Here is a 17,137-nt window from a genome sequence, read left to right on the forward strand (position 1 = left end):
ACATTTGCAGCATGGAGATGAAAACATGCCTTCACTTTCAGCCCAGAAGCTTCCTTATGGTTTATGAGATGTTTCCGGTGGGGTCTAGAAAGCTGTGTCTCAGAGACTGAACATCTGCATTCACATATTAACATTGTTCTGAATGTCAATCTGGTGCTTTTTTTTTTTTTTTTTTTTTCATGATAGTCACACAGAGAGAGAGAGAGAGGCAGAGACACAAGCAGAGGGAGAAGCAGGCTCCATGCACCGGGAGCCTGACGTGGGATTCGATCCCGGGTCTCCAGGATCGCGCCCCGGGCCAAAGGCAGGCGCTAAACCGCTGCGCCACCCAGGGATCCCCTGGTGCTTTTCATTTCAATTTCACTTAGCATAGTTTTAGCTTTTTTTTTTTTTTTTTTAAGATTTTATTTATTTATTCATGAGAGACAGAGAGAGAGAGACAGAGACACAGGCAGAGGGAGAAGCAGGCTCCATGCAGGGAGCCTGACATGAGATTTGATCTCAGGTTTCCAGGATCACACCCTGGGCACTAAACTGCTGAGCCACCCGGGCTGCCCAGTTCTAGCTTTTCGAGCCACAGTACGCAAGTAAAATGATTATTTTCCTTAGTTATTTCAATCTACTTGAATCTGAAACAAGAGTAAAGACCTGCTACAAGATTACCATATCTGTTTTCCCTAGAGGAGATCTTGAAACTTATTAGAGAGACTGGATTTGAAATAACACAGATGAAGGAAGTAGTCCTAAATGAAGAAGAAGCAGAAAAAATTTATTCAAAGATAAAAGGAAGAGACTTTTATCAGGATGTATTGCAAATGTTGTCTGAGTAAGTTTCTGATATATAGTTCTCTACATTATAAAAGTAGTAAACATTCACTATAGAAACTGAAAAAAACAAAATGTAATTGAAACATTCCATCTAACTTCATTCATTGAAAGGCATCCAATTAATATTTGGGGTTAATTTCTTTTCTATTTCCTTCCTTCCCTATCTTCTTCTCTCTTCCTCTCCTTCCTTCCTTTCTTCCTCCCTTCATTTCTTTAGGTCTTCACATTGATATAGAGATGATCTGGTTTCAAATCTCTGCTTTTAGATCCCTGCATATGCATATCTGTCAGCATATTTAATATGTGCCTCAGTAGCCTTATCTGTAAAGTGGAGATAATAATAGTATCTATCTCTTGGTTTGTTGTGAGGGTAACATAATTGATAAGTTGAAAATACTTGGAATAGTGATTGGCATATGTCTTTAGAATTAAACTACAGCACTCTTCTAGCACAACAACCTGCTGGAAGGGGGAGAAGTGGAAAAACAAAAAGAAAGCACAAAATCACATTGATAAGGACAAAGAATAAAAACAAAGCATGGCATTCTGTCTTTAGCTGGATATGTAATCTCTATTGGTGTAAATAGCCCAAATCTTCTGAAATTATTATTATTTGCAGGGGTCCATCTTTGGTCATGGTTCTGACTAAGTGGAATGCTGTTTCGGACTGGAGACGATTGATGGGTCCCATAGACCCAGATGAGGCAAAACTACTGTCCCCAGACTCTATCCGAGCCCATTTTGGAAGAAGTACTTTGAAAAATGCTGTCCACGGATCATCTACTATCTATGAAGCAATGGAGACCATTAGTAGAATGTTTGAAGACTTCATTCCTGAGAATCATGAGGGAAACTAAAGTATAGTGCCTGTTTAATTGTTGTTTTCTTTTCTTTGCTTATTACTGTGGCTAAGCCTGAGCCCAGGACAAGACTGTCCCAGAAAGGCCAGAACTTTCCCCATATCTATATCTGTGAATCTAACTTTATTTCCTGCCAGACACTCTGTGCTGTTCCATAGCAGCCTTGAAGCTACATAATATGTATATGGATTGAGTTTACTTAACTGTTGATAGAAAGTTTGGAAACTTTTCTGTCCTGGGCAATGTGGGAGACAGAGCATAAGCTAGATGACTTTTCCCATCAAACCTACTTTCCTTCCTTATTTTCAAAGATCAGGCTCACAAATGTGCACCTGTATGGTATATGGCTGACTGGAATAGAGCCTCTTCACATGTGGAGTGTTGTCCCCACCTGGATGAACCAAACTGAGAATCAGTATCCAGAGCATAATGAGAAAGCAATATTAAATGGGGAAACCACTCTACATCCAACCAGGTTCCCAGAGGAGAGAAGAGTACCTTGTTCCCTTAATATTGTCACTTAGGCTATGATTTCTCCAGGTATAAGAACATTGTGCCAAAATATTAGGTGCATAAAATAAAGATAAATTTGGGCATAGTGCAGCTCATTTCATAAGTCTCACTCAATTATAGACCAAAGCATGAGTGCAAAACCAATAAACATTTATGTTGGGAAAGTACGTATTTTGTGTCTGCTTGAACTGTAGGTTCTTGATGAATACAAAAATGGCCGAATGGTGGTTGTTACCTTCAGAAAAGTGCAAATCAAAGGGGAAGACAAAACTTAAAGAGGCAAGATGTAATTATAATCAGTATGAGACAGTACATTATTAATCATGTCAGTGATGCATGACTAGTGGGGAGGGAAGTGAGTGGAACTACATTCTGTTTATACCACCAGTTAGCAATATGGAGTAGATCTATGCTAGCATCTGTGTATCCTTCCTTTCTTTGATGGGGAGCATTATGAATAATCTAGGGGATTTCAAATTAGTGTATAAAGTGCTGAACTGATAGGTATATGTTTGATGGTTAGGAGCTGGAGAAGGTAAGGAATGAAATCAATCTGGAAAAATAGGATTTTCAAAATCAGGGATAAGGAAGCAAGAAAGAGAAGTCCTTTTAAAAGTTTTTAAATGATCATATACATATATGCTTGATGCTTATATATAAGGACACAATACTGGTTTCCTTTTTTAAAAAGATTTTATTTATTTATTCATGACAGAGAGAGAGAGAGAGAAAGAGAGGCAGAGACACAGGCACAGGGAGAAGCAGACCCCATGCAGGAAGCCTGACGTGGGACTCAATCCCGGGTCTCCAGTATCACACCCTGGGCCGAAGGGGGCGCTAAACCACTGAGCCACCCGAGTTGCCCACATTGCTGGTTTCCTACTAAGACTACTATGCTATATCTACTATACTTTGTCATATCACTTTAAGGTATTGTTGGTCTGTTTCAGACATTTAAGAATCATTTATTCAGCTCTTGCTATATGCTGACCATTTTTGCAAGACTGTTTCTTGTCCTAAAACTCTAGAACTCTAAAGGCAGGAGATAGAGAATTAACATGTGTTTTAGGTTCCTAGGGGTAAGCACAGAGTGCTTTGAGCAGATGCATATAGGAGATGGAGAAGGAAAATGAGTTGCAAACTCTCCAGGCTGGAGACATTGAAATAAAAATGAAAGATTACAGGAACCTTAACTAATACAGAAATGGTGAGTTAGTGAGAAGTGGAATGGTGAGAGAATTCTTAGAAAGCAACCTCACATCCACAGGACTAACTGCCACTCTACCAAATAAGTGGGAAAAGATAAAGCTTCCTGGCTTGAGTAACTAAGGAAATGACCCAACGATTTCCAGACAAGGAACCCAGAAGGAAGAAGTAGGTTGGAAGGAAATACTATGAGTTCTGTTCTGGTCATGTTAGGAAGGAGGCATCTAATTTGAGAGTTAAGTTTCACCCTGAGAGCAGGGAAGTCAAGAGGGTTCCATTGGAGTAATGGTGAATGTCAGCAAAATGGTGACATAGGCAGATCCAAGCTCCCAACATTCCAAAGGAACCTTGAAAAAACAACAGAAACTGTCAGAACTCTGGAAAATGATCAAAAGTTTACATCAACCAAGTGTGTGCTGAATTAACAAAAAAGGCAACTTAAAAATGATATGAAAGTTTTGTGACATTTTTACTTACCCTACCACTTCCCCAGCATGGTGATAGTCTTGAAGATCACAGCCTGTTTCCAGTGTGTGACCCATGTTCCTGGCTCCAGAGAGAAGAGAGCAGATAATATTTACAAATTACTGTGTTTTTCTGTTCTATCTGGAGGCTACCTGAAGGATGACACAAGGCACTCATCTCTGTTTCACCAAACCTGGGAACCACTCAGGGAAGAAAAGTGTTAGACGTTGATTAAAAACATTATATGATGATCAAAAGCCCCATAGCTGTCTGAGGCCAAAGATTGTGACTGACACTTACAATAGACCACTTAATGCTCGGGAGGGCTATATGTTGGCAAATTGAACTCCAGTTAAAAAAAAAAAGAATGGGGATCCCTGGGTGGCGCAGCGGTTTGGTGCCTGCCTTTGGCCCAGGGCGCGATCCTGGAGACCTGGGATCGAGTCCCACGTCAGGCTCCTGGTGCATGGAGCCTGCTTCTCCCTCTGCCTGTGTCTCTGCCTCTCTCTCTCTCTCTCTCTCTCTCTGTGACTATCATAAAAAAAAAAAAGGAAAAAAAATTATGTTTCTGTGTACTAACAATGAAAAAATCCCAAAAGGAAATTAAAGAAGCAATTCAATTTACCACAGCATCAAAAGTAATTAAAGCCTTAGGGATAAATTTAGTAGTGTACAAGTGCAATATTTTTATACTGAAAGATATGAAACAATGCTGAAAGGAACTAAAGAAGACATAAATAAGTGGAAAGACACCCCGTGTTCCTGACTTGGAAAACTTAATATTGGGAAGATTATAATGCTACCCAAAGTGATCTACAGATTCATTGCAAGACCTAAAAAATTCCATCAGTGTTTTTTACAGAGATGGGAAGACCATCCTAAAATTCATATGAAATTTCGAAGGATTCGAAAGAGCTTGACAATCTTGAAAAACAACAAAGTTGGAGCACTCCCGCTTCCTGAATTCAAAGCTTATTACAAAGTGACAGTAGTCAAAACAGTGTGGTTGTGGCATAAGGATAGACCGATGGGATAGAATTATGGTGGGAATATAAAATCGGGGAGCTGGTGCAGATGACAGTATGGCAGTTCCTCAAAAAGTTAAACATAGAATTACACCAGACCCAGCAATTCCCCCTCTTAGGTATATATCCAAGAAAATTGAAAACAGGGATACAAACACTTGTACACCAATTTTCGACAGCAGCATTATTCACAATAGCCAAAGGGTGGAAACAACCCAAATGTCCATCAACAGAAGGATGGATAAGCAAATAGTGGTATACACCTGTAGTGGAATATTATTTAGATGTAAAAGGGAATGAAGTTATTGATAGTATGCTACAACATGGATGAACCTCAAAAACTTCATGTTAAGTGAAATAAGCCAGACAGAAAAGGACAAATGTTGTATGATTTCACTTTTAAGAGACGCCTTAGATAGGTACCTTCAAAGGGACACAAAGTTGACTAGAACTTAATAAGTATAGTTTCCTTTTAGGGTGATGAAAGTGTTTGGAAATAGACTGTGGTGGTGCAAACAATGTGAACATAACTAAGGCCACTGATTTGTGCCCTTGAAAATAGCTCAAGTGGTAAATTTTATGTTATAGATATTTTACCACAATAAAAATATTTTAAAAATAAAATAAAGAAGAATTGTTCCTCAGGAAAGCACAAAGATCTTTCACAATAAAGTTCTCCAAAACCTCTCCTAAAACGATGCAAAATAAAGCTTGTTTTACAACACTTATTTTTGTTTATTTTTTTAGGGATTGGGTAGAGAGCATATGTATATATATAAATATTTTTTTCTTCAGGTTTTTATTTAAATTCCAGTTAGTTAACATACATGTGATAATGGCTTCAGGAGTAGAGTTTAGGGATTCATCACTTATGTATAATACCCAGTGCTCATCACAAGTGCCCACTTAATCCGCATCACTCATCTAACCCATCCTCTGGCTTACCTCCCCAGCAGCAACTCTTGGTTTGTTCTCTATGATTGAGTCTGTTTTGTGGTTTGCCTCTCTCTCTCTTTTTTCCCCCCATGTTCATCTGTTTTTTTTTTTTTTTTTTTATTCATGAGAGATGAAGAGAGAGAGAAGCAGAAACATAGGCAGAGGTTGAGAAGCAGGCTCCATGCAGGGAGCCTGATGTGGGACTCCGGGACACCGGGATCATGCCCTGGGCTGAAGGCAGTCATTCAACTGCTGAGCCACCGTCCCTGTTTTGTTTCTTAAATTCCACAAATGAGTGACGTCATATGGTATTTGTCATTCTTTGACTTATTTTGCTTAGCATAATGCTCTCTAGTTCCATCCATGTCATCGCAAATGGCAAGATTTCATTCTTTTTTATGGTCGAGTATTTTCCATTGTGTATATATACTACTTCTTTGTCCATTCATCAGTTGATGGATATTTGGGCTCTTGCCATAATTTGGCTTTTTTACAACACATTTCAAAGAAAATGCATGCAATGCCAACATCAAAATCCTTATTAAACGTAAGTAGGGTTTTCCTAAAGTTTCTTGAAGAGCTACTGGATAAAGGAATTTTTTTCAAACAAAATATAACACAGCACCAAGAAGTTCCTAAAACTCTTCGTTGGGCACCTCTGTCCTCAGAGTCCCCCTGGGCCCTGCAGCCCCCTCCCCAGTAATTCCCATCATCCTTCCTGCCCTCCCACTCTAGTCTCTCCATCATGTTCCATAATGAGCTGCACACTCAGTCCTGTTGTCTTTCTCAGTTCCTTCCAATTTTATTCCCCACCTTTGGCTCGATTAGCAATTCCAAATCCTTGAAAGGATTGGGTAGAAAGCTGCAGTTACTCACAGTTAATATTTTTAACTCGGTCAAAAGAATTTGTTCATTAACTTATTGAGCCATAAATCCTTGCTGATTGCTTACTTGCTGAATCAGGCAGTGTTATCTGTAAAGAAAAGAGACCATCTCCCCTAAGCTTGGCAATCCTACCACATGTCGGGGGATTTGTATGCAAAATGGAAACTCATAACTGCTTTAAAATTAGCTTTGTAATGTATCTTATCGAGTATGTTCTTTCTTTTCTTAGAACTTTGAGAAGATAATGTGTGTAAGTTCACACTGACAGAACCATGTGGCACAGCTTCCATGTGGGAGGAATAAAAGGGAAGATATTCCTTGGAGGAAAACTCAGTTCCAGTTATCTCAAGTTAAACACTCACCTCAAGGTGAAAAACATATGGTTATGCACAATAACAATAAAAATCGTAACCTTCAAACAAATCTTAGTGTTTGTTTTTATCCTGCCTTTCAGAGAGAATTTAGGGTGGCTTATATAAACGCATACCAGACTGAACAATGTAATTGGGGAGGAACGTGGATATGGGGAAAGAGGGTGTAGGGTCCAGGAGTGGAATTACATACAAAATGCATACACGGCCCTAATGCATATTTAGACGGCCAAAAACTTGACTCTAAGTATTTTGGCAATAAACTCTGAAAAGGTGTCATGTCAACATATACATTTTGCAATGCAACCGCAGGACAAGTGCAGGCCATGTACCTTGTTTTCTGATGCTAAGACAATGCAGATCTCTCCAGGGATGAAATTGATAATAAGCCCAAGTTTTCACTGGTTTTGGCATTCCCCTCTCGGCATGTAATCTGACCGTGTTTGCTACAGTGATGCACTTAAGCTTTTAGCCAGAGTTACATGTAATTCCCAGCATGTTGGCTGGGGCTCTCTCCTTTCCATTCCACTCCAGAGAGCATCTGGAATGAACGAGAATGATGTTCTGTGGGGCACCTGGGTGGCTCAGTCAGTTGAATGCTTGCCTTTGGCTCCTGGGATCGAGTCCTGAGTTTGGCTCCTTGCTTAGCGGGGAGTCTGCTTCTCCCTCTCCTTCTGCTCCTCTGCTTGTTCTCTCTCTCAAATGAACAAATAAAATCTTTAAAAAAAGAAGAATGATGTTCTTGTACGATTAACTTTCCATCCTAATTTCTAAACTCTAATGTTAATGAAGATACTTGCAAACTTTGATTATTTAGTATTCTTTTCCTTTAGTGTGATAAGAACCCTGAACACTGTGCTCTATCCTCTTAACAATTTTTAAGGGTATAATACTTGATTGTTGACTGTAGGTACAATGTCATATAGCAGATCTCTAGAGCATATTCATCTTGCTTAACCGATACTTTGTCTATTGATGAATACTTATGGTTTCCCCCCTTCCCCAGCCCCTGGTAACCACTATTCCCATCTTTGATTTTATGAATATGACTTTTTTAGATACATCGTGAAAGTGGAATCATGCAGTTCTTCTTTTCTGTGTTTGGCTTATTTCACTTAACATAATCTCCTCAAGGTCCATCCATGTTGTCACATTTTATAGAATTTCCTTCTTTTTTTTTAAATTTTATTTCTTCATGAGAGACAGAGAGAGAGAGAGAGAGAGAGAGGCAGAGACACAGCAGAGGGAGAAGCAGCCTCCCTGTGGGAACCTGATGCAAGACTCGATCCCAGGATCCTTGGGGTTAGGGCCCAAGCCAAAGGCAGATACTCAACCACTGAGCCACCCAGGTGCCCTAGAATTTCCTTCTTTTTAAAGGCTAAATCGTATTCTATTATATGTATATAGCACATTTTCTTCATTCATCTGTCAATAGAGATTTAGATTATTCTCATATACTAGTTATGGTAATTAGTGCTGCAATGAACATGTGAATGTCAATATTAAGATCATGTTTTTTATTATTTTGGATATATACCTAGAAGTAGGATTCCTGGATAATGTGGTAGTTCTATATATTTTTGGTAGTTTTATTTTTAATTTTTTGAGGAACCCTCATGCGGTTTTCCATAGCAGCTGCACCACTTTGCTCTCCTACCAATAGAGAATGAGGGCTCCAGTTTCTCTGCAACCTACAAACACATACATATATACCATCCTAACAGGTGTGGGGTGGCATCTCATTGTGGTTTTGATCTGTATTTCCCTGATGGCAAGTGATGACAAACATTCCCTCATACTCCCATTGGCCGTTTGGAGAAGAGTCTTCCAAAGAGTCTTCTCCGTCTTCTTTGGAGAAGAGTTAATAATTCAAGTCCTTAGCCTATTTTTTAAGGGAGTTACTGGGTTTTCTTTGTTATTGAGTTGTACAAGCTCCTTATGTAATTTGGAGATTAGCTCACCATGAGATGTATGGCAAATATTTTCTCCTATTGTACAGCTTGACTTTATTAAAATTTTTTAAAAAGATTTATTTATTATTTTAGAGAGAGAGTGGAGTGATCAAGTGAGTGAGCACAGGAGCTTGGGAAGGGACTGAGGGAGAGAGAGGGAGAGAGAGAGAGTCCTCAAGCAAACGTCCCACTAAGTGCAGAGCCTGACGTGGGGCTTGATTGTAGGACCTGAGATCATAACCTGAGCTGACACCAAGAATCCGTCGCTTCACCGACTGCACCGCCCAGGTGCCCCTACTGCTTGGCTTTACACTCTGTTGATTGCTTGTTAGATTGCTTATTTTGATTTAGTTCTGCTGGTTTATTTTTGTTTCTGTTGCCCGTGTCTTTAGCATCCTATTTATGAAATCATCGCCAAGACTAACGTCATGAAGCCTTTCCTTTTTTTTTTTTTCTTTTTTTCTGAGAGTTTTACATGTTTGGGTCTTATGTTCAAGACTTTGTTTTAGGGCAGGCTGGACCTGGGCAGGGTGTGGCCTGCAGGCACCCTCGCTGGTGCCCCCGCTTTTTGTCTCCATAGTGCGGACATGGGACAGGGACCTGGTCTCTCTGGATGCTGAGACTCACATGGTGTGTGCTGTGCAGTTTGCTTCCCTACACCTGTTCTCAGGTGTCCATGCATGCCCTTCCACCCCCCCCCCACCCTGGCCATCTGCCTGGGGCAAGTGATCCCCACCCCGCCATACCCTTGATATAGAGGCTGAGTAGATTGCTAGAGCCAAGACCCATGTAGCCCTGCTGCTTCTACCAGGTGCCTCTCTCCAGACTAGGACTTTCTCATCAGCTCTTTCTGCACTGGGAAGAAGGGGAAGCTATGGTGTCTTCCATCTCCAGCTGCCATCTCTGTACTTGCCTGGTTGCTAGGCTCTGGTTGATGCATCCTAGCTCTGAGACCTAGGTTTGTCCTCTGGGATCCCTTTCAGGAAAGTTGGGGCATTGGACATGCAAACTAACTCCTGGGAGAAGCCAAGCATTAGGGGGTTTCTTTCTGATTGTGTGCTGCTAGCTGGAGGCAGGGACTTGGGTCACAGGGTGTCCCAAATCTCCCTACTGGCTTTGCTGAGTCTGGCTTCGTGGTCACCTAGAGTGTAGGAGCTTTTCACTTAGCTTCTGGATTTTGTGCAGAGGAGATTTATCCATGAACTCTTGTTGAGTTGATGAGTTTGCAGAAGGAGAGATGGTCCAGGGCTTCCTACTCACCACCTTGCTGACATTACCTCTTGACTACTTATTATTAGTAATACACTGCTCACTTCAAAACTCTATAGTGTTCCAACATTTGAGAAGCACATGTGAATTATCAGCAGGGATAGTTCTCAATTTTTCTTCAGAATGCATTAAAAGAAAAAAAACTAGGGTAAATCAATTACTGTGATTACTGGCTTTTTTTCCCTTCTTTTTTCTTTTGGATTGTGTAGAAGAATAAGTATAATAGAAATCTTCACCTTACTTTCTTCACATTCCCCACTCTTTTAGATCAAATACTATTATCTGTCACTCTGTATGCCTGATAGCATTTGGGTGTTTGAAATATGATTGTGTTAAATGGCATACTGTTATGTCAGGTGGCACACAGGACCACTCAGGAATGGCGCAGAACTTCAAAAGCATTAAAACAACAAACTCCCTTAAAATTAATAATATATTTCACCAGCAGATGGCATGTTTTGCTCAGTTGTCTATATATTTGTACCTATCTGTGTAAAGATTTTACAAGCAAGACTTAGGGAAAGGCTACTTCTTTGGGATTATAGAATTAATTTTGAACTAAATAGTTAGAAATCTAATAATGTCCAAAGAGATATATTCAATTAAACCTTTATTTCTGTTGGCGTTGCTCTTGAGATTGAAGTTAGTGAGTGGAATGCAGAAGTACAAGGCAGGCACATGGGAGCCCGGATTGGCAAGGCCTGTGAATATCCTCTTGCTCCTGGGGAAGAAAGGTCAGGAATTGGCTAGAAAGCGGTCAGGGCCCCAGTGAAGTGGGCTGATTTTGAATCTCAGCTGGACTTGAGGCAGAAAATACCCATCTTGAGCCACTGTGGCTGAAGCAATTGAGAACTACAAAATTGGATTATGAATTCCACTATAGGAAACAACTTCTTTCCTTTAGGGTGGCACCCTCGTGCACTTGGACCCAGAAGCCACAGGTTTTTTTTAATGGCCCCACCAATCCCTGTAGCCAGCTTCCGAGACAGGAGACCTGAAGCATTCTTGGTTGGAGCCTAATGCCTTCCAGCATCCCCTCCCTGGATCCTGTTCTTGGTAAATAGATGCCCTGCAGAAAGCAGACAGATTTCCTAAAATATGCTGTGCCCTCTTCTATGACCCTCTTCCTGCGCTCTCTTGGTGCCCTTTCTGCTCACTGGACTGGACGCCCTGGTGCTGATTCTTGCCTGAACTGTGTTTGAACTTGCTCATCCCTTGGAACTACTTTGGATGACCTCGAAAGTCAGTTTTTAAAATGCTTTTAATAAAGGGAGAAAGTTGACTAAAAGCAATGGTCCCTCTGATTTCCAGCTGCTGAAATATTCCAATGACATAATGAATAGTTGACGTGATTAGAAGACGACAAATGTTAATGAACGTTAAAAATGCATCTGTTTGATTTAGCAACAGCATTTTAGATATCCCTTGATACCATGATGGAATTTTATTCATAATACCACTTTTTCCTTAATCCCAGGCCTCATCGTGTTATTCGTGTTATTCCAACTGTGTGACACTTGGAATCAGCCCTCCGGTTCTGAGTCTTCCCCGTTAGCCAAGTTGAATTGCTAATAAAGGGTACTTTTTTCTCCCTTTCAAAGTGCATCACTAATGTGATCCAAATTCACCGTTCTAAAGTGGTTCTCATCTAGATATTGCAGCTACATATTTTAGGATTATCCAGTCTTAAAATTGATCTCCTACAAATATTGAGCAAGATATGCCTTTGCTTCTATGCTCGTGCTTTCACTGTGTGGACCTGTAAAGGCCAAATTACACACCATGGACTTTCTTCCTGCCCTGAACGGACTCATTAATTACCTCATCATTGCCATTCCTTACATTCTAGTACAAAGAGACCTCTCTGGGGTAGGAGGGCAAATACCATAAGACTCTAGCTGTGATTGACTCATTTTCTCTTCAATAAGTTTGAAATCAAACAAAAAAGACAGAAAAAAAGACATGAAGACATAAAAGTTTTGGGGTTTTACTGATTCAAATGGTTTAGAGATGACAACTACAGGAGTCGACAGAGATATTTGTTGCTTGACACCAACCACAGAGACCATAACTAACAGGTGTCCAGACACCATGGTCTGACAGGCATTGCCCCAGGGCCAGTCTGCCATGGGCTGCTCCCCATCCGTGACTGAGTAACAGCAGGACACGAAGGCAGAGCTGTTTCCTAGGAGATGAAGGACTCGGTGATGTCTGGGTTGTCTCCACGCTTCCCCCACAGCCTTGCCAAATTCTCCTTAAGACATGGTGGGATGAACACCAATCAAAAACAAACAAACAAACAAAAAAAGACATGGAGGGAGTCCCAAGTGCATCCACCCTGCCTTCCTTCCCTCACATTGTCCCCCCTGCCATTCCTGCTCATCTCCCCTCCATTCTCTCTCACAGGCATTTCCTCCAATGGAATCCTTCCACGTTTAACTCCCTTTTGTGTTGGCTTCCCTGAGGACTCAGACAAATGTGCATGTAATCAATGCAACTCAGTTTTCCTGTTTGCGTGTCTACATGGCTTAAAACCATACCACATTCCATTCCGTTCTCTCCCCCTCTTTCTGTCTCATGATATTTCTGTAGTATCTCCTGAAGGTAACACGTGTTCACTAGACAAAATACACAAAAGCATTTATGCTTTGTACCCTCGTGCTCATTTTTTTTTTCCTGGTCCTGGAAATTCAAGCAGAGTAGAAAATTATTTGTGTCACAAAAATCTGGTAGGCCTCAGGAACCACATTTAAAAGTCCATTCTCACAAGTAACTGGCAAAATAAACTCGGATACATCTACACGATGCAGTTGTGGAAGATAAAATAAAATAGAAAATAAAATAGGATTTTATTTCTTTATATGAAAAGATGTTTGTGCTGCATTATTATTACATTCGTACGCCCAAACAGAGAGAAAGTCTGGAAGGATTAGCAGCAAAATGCTAATTTTGGCATTTGGAGTACTTTTGTTTTCGTTTTTTCTCTTTGCTTATCTCTGTTGCTTGAATAATAAAAAAAGGGGGGGGGGGTTATTTTGTTACCATCCTAGGGTCCAGCGTCTCCTTTGGGGTTTTAATGTTAAGGTAAATATCCTATCCCACATACTCCAAAGATCTGGAGAGCACATCATTGCTTGCTTATCACTTAAGCCACAAAGTTGACAATTAACTAAAATTTTTGGTTGCCACCGTGACATATTATCTCTTTCAGGGTAAAATGCTCTTCAAAAAAATATTTTCCCATTAGACACCATGATTAGTATTGGCATATATCATTCTATCACCAGAAGCAATGATTTGTTCTCCTGTTGCTCTTTCTGTGGTGATAACATGAGGCTTCCCTCTAACATCCTGGCTTTATGTGACTGACAAACCAGAGCCCTTTGGTCTGTTAAGGTAAAATTGAGTAACTTTGGGAGCCCCAATCTTTCTCTGACTGCATGTGAAGCATCTGACAAGCCCGGTGTAGCCTTTTCCCTGTAGGCTGGAGTATGACTTCTAAGGTCTCATTTAACTTTTGCATTCCACAATTTCAAGTAACCACTTTTGCTTTTTGAATAATGATAACAGCAGGTAGAGACTTTTGGTAAAAAAAAAAAAAAAAAAAAAAAAAAAAAAAAGTAAAAAAAATGCCCTTCTCTTTTTATTTAGGGACTTTTTCCACCAAACAAGCACCTAGAACTAGCTCAGGAAAATAAGTTTTATTGTAAGTTTGCACTAGACAATCCTATGAGCATCCAAGGACAGAAACCAAAAGTGTTCATAGTGCATTGGTTTCTTTCATTCATTCTTTCTTTTTAAAGATTTATTTATTTATTTGAGAGAGTGTGAGAGAGTGAGCAGGAGTGGGGAGGAGTGGGAGAGAGGGAGAAGCAGACTCCCCAATGCGGGGCTCGATCCCAGAACCCTGGGATTATGATCTAGCCAAAGGGCAGATGCTTAACCAGTTGAGTCACCCAGTTGCCCTACACTGCATTAGTTTCACACTGGAATGTAGAAACTAAGGTTATTATTATTTTTTTTAAAATTTTTTATGATAGGCACACAGTGAGAGAGAGAGAGAGAGGCAGAGACACAGGCAGAGGGAGAAGCAGGCTCCATGCACCAGGATCCCGATGTGGGATTCGATCCCGGGTCTCCAGGATCGCGCCCTGGGCCAAAGGCAGGCGCCAAACCGCTGCGCCACCCAGGGATCCCGAAACTAAGGTTATTTATCTAAATTCTGTTTCTAAATAAGAAGGCTGGGCTGAGAGGAAATCTATTGGTATGTCTGCTACACCCTAATTCTTTGGTTTCTCTAGCTGACCAGTTATATTATGAAATTTGATTCATTAAAAAAAATTGAAGAGATTGCATAGGCTTTCCCCAGAAGTCAAGAACTTAATTATCTATCTATCTATTTATCTATCTATCTAATCTATCTACCTATCATCTATCTATCTATATAGCTATCATCTATCTTATTAGTCTACCATCTCTCTATCAACTATACCCCCTTTGAGGTGCTTCATTACTCATCCCCCAGCTTCCAAGTATTTGAAGTGTTCAGAGTGTTGTCAGTGATGGCTCACAGAGGAAGAGCGGAGCTTTGCCCCAGGTGACATCCAGTTCCCAGCTAAAATTTACAAAGAAATATTGACAGGTTGAAACAATCTTAGTGAGGATTTGGAAAGTCAGCATTCTTACCTATTTATGGCCCAGCATCCTGATGGATAACTGACACTATAATCAAGAAATTTATGGGATGCCTGGGTGGCTCAGCGGTTGAGCATCTGCCTTCGGCTCAGTGCGTGATCCCAGGGCCCTGGGATTGAATTCCACATTGGGTTCCCTGCAGGGAGCCTGCTTCTCCCTCTGCCTGTGCCTGTGCCTGTGCCTCTCTCTCTCTCTCTCTCTGGTCTCTCATGGATAAATAAATTAAATCTTAAAAAAAAAAAATGAAAAAAAAGAACTTTCCTAGGTGGTCATACTCCTTGGCCCACCAAAGCCACTTAAACAGACTTATCCCAAGGAACTAGTTAAGGAGGTGCACAGATATTAGTTATCAAGATGTTGATTCAGTTATTCAGTACGTTAAGAAACAACCTAAATCTCTACTTATATAAGGGTTTGTAGGTAACACATACCATGCAACACAACAGAGCCATTATAAATGAAGTGACATGAGAACTAGTCTGAATAAGAGACTGAGTGAAGAAGGAAGGTTATTGAACAGTATGAAAAATAAGCTTCTATGTTTTTTTCCCTCAAATCATTATATAAATGCATAGTAAACACCTGGAAAACTGTATGCCAAAATATGAACAGTGATTACCTCTGCATAGTGATGAGTAGGATTAGGTAGGATTTTACTTCTACCATTTTTATTTTATGCATTTATTACTTTATAGAAAATACATGTTTATCATATTATTGAAAGACCAAAAAATTATTGAAAAAAATCCCTGCAGCTGTCCTTAATTATGAGATTTGCTGATCCAAATATTGCAAAATAAATGATTTTTTTTCTCACTAAGGTAATCCAACTCTCAATTCTCATTTCAATACCTCACCTTTCCCTTCCGTATATTTTTCTTTACCTCTTCTCACATGTATTTTGAAGGAGAAACTATTGAAGAGAGAGAAATAAATTCTTGGCTCTTACAAAGGCCACTACCTTGTTGGTAGTGTTGTTACTTGTTACTTATTACATTACTCGCCATGTGGGCTGATGTTTGTTTTTGGCTTTTTCAGAATAATAAACCAATGGCCTGGTTAAACTTGTATCAGTTAATCAAACTGTACATGTGCCCAATTACATATTGTATAAAGTCTAAACCTGCTACTTGGTTTGCCATATGCTAACGTTCCTTTTTTTTTTTTTTAAGATTTTATTTATTTATGAAAAACACAGAGAGGCAGAGACACAGGCAGAGGGAGAAGGAGACTCCATGCAGGGAGCCCGAGGCGGGACTCGATCCTGGGACTCCAGGATCACGACCTGGGCTGGTGGCAGGCGCTCAACCGCTGAGCCACCCGGGGATCCCCGTGTTAACATTCCTCAGGAAGTATTACATTTCATGTCATATTGAGTATGTGATTTCAGTTAAATATTTCAATGGTGTTTAAATACCTAGTCTTCTCCAGACTCTTATTACATTCAGTATTGTACTTAAAAAAAGTGTTTACGTTTTTTACATATGTGTTTTTTCTCCATTTCCATGGAGAGTTCCATTTCTGATTCCCCTCCCCAAAGAGTCCCCACAATGCTAAGGAGGTAGGCTAGGCTGCCAATGCCTTTAATGGCCTTGCGTAGGTTTCTTTAGTGTGGGTGCTATGCTAAACACCTCTTTGGCTTTCCTTCAGGGCCAGAGAAGTTGGGTCTGTAATAGAGCAGAAACACACGCGAGTGGGTTGTTGGTACCTCTGTGTGAGTCTCTATTGGACGCCTTTACCACTACTGCGCTGCAGTGGTGACACAGGACAGAGGAGCCCATGCCTGCATTCTTATTAACGCCAATTCTCCGCTTGACCTTGGCTGACCCACGCACCTCACTTCCATGTCCTGATGGCCACTGAGATGAAATGAGATGATGTGTCTGACGGCCCTGTGTGAGTGCGACAGGTCACGTAACCCTTTCTCTGAGAAGCAGGGACACTGGTAAATCTAAAGGAGATTTTATACTTAAGCTTTCAGATTGTTCCTCCATTCCATCCTTGAATGGAGAAGTGACAGTAGTTGGTTTTCCGAGCCCAGAGCTGGTGTGTGGCAGGGGTGTCATTGCAGGCTGAGAACCGTGGACTTTGGACCAGTCCTGGCCTTCTCGCACTGGGCCCATGGCACCTTT

At 40.6% G+C, this 17,137-nt stretch overlaps 1 protein-coding gene across 2 annotated transcripts in view; it reads left to right on the plus strand.

Annotated features, from left to right (window-relative positions):
• Positions 1-7,141, plus strand: part of NME8 (NME/NM23 family member 8) — a 49,751-nt gene extending 42,610 nt beyond the window's left edge. The window contains exons 15-17 of one of the 2 annotated variants that reach the window (XM_077864083.1): positions 682-826; positions 1,448-1,686; positions 6,948-7,141. In XM_077864083.1, coding sequence (XP_077720209.1) covers positions 682-826; positions 1,448-1,685 — 383 coding nt within the window. In that variant the 3' untranslated portion in view covers position 1,686; positions 6,948-7,141. Of the gene's footprint in view, positions 1-681; positions 827-1,447; positions 2,366-6,947 lie in introns of those variants that run through there. The other variant, XM_077864084.1, reaches the window with a different exon arrangement.
• Positions 7,142-17,137: the final 9,996 nt, after the last annotated feature.

This window comes from Canis aureus, chromosome 21 (genome assembly GCF_053574225.1).
Source record: "Canis aureus isolate CA01 chromosome 21, VMU_Caureus_v.1.0, whole genome shotgun sequence".
Classification (NCBI taxonomy): Eukaryota; Metazoa; Chordata; class Mammalia; order Carnivora; family Canidae; genus Canis; species Canis aureus.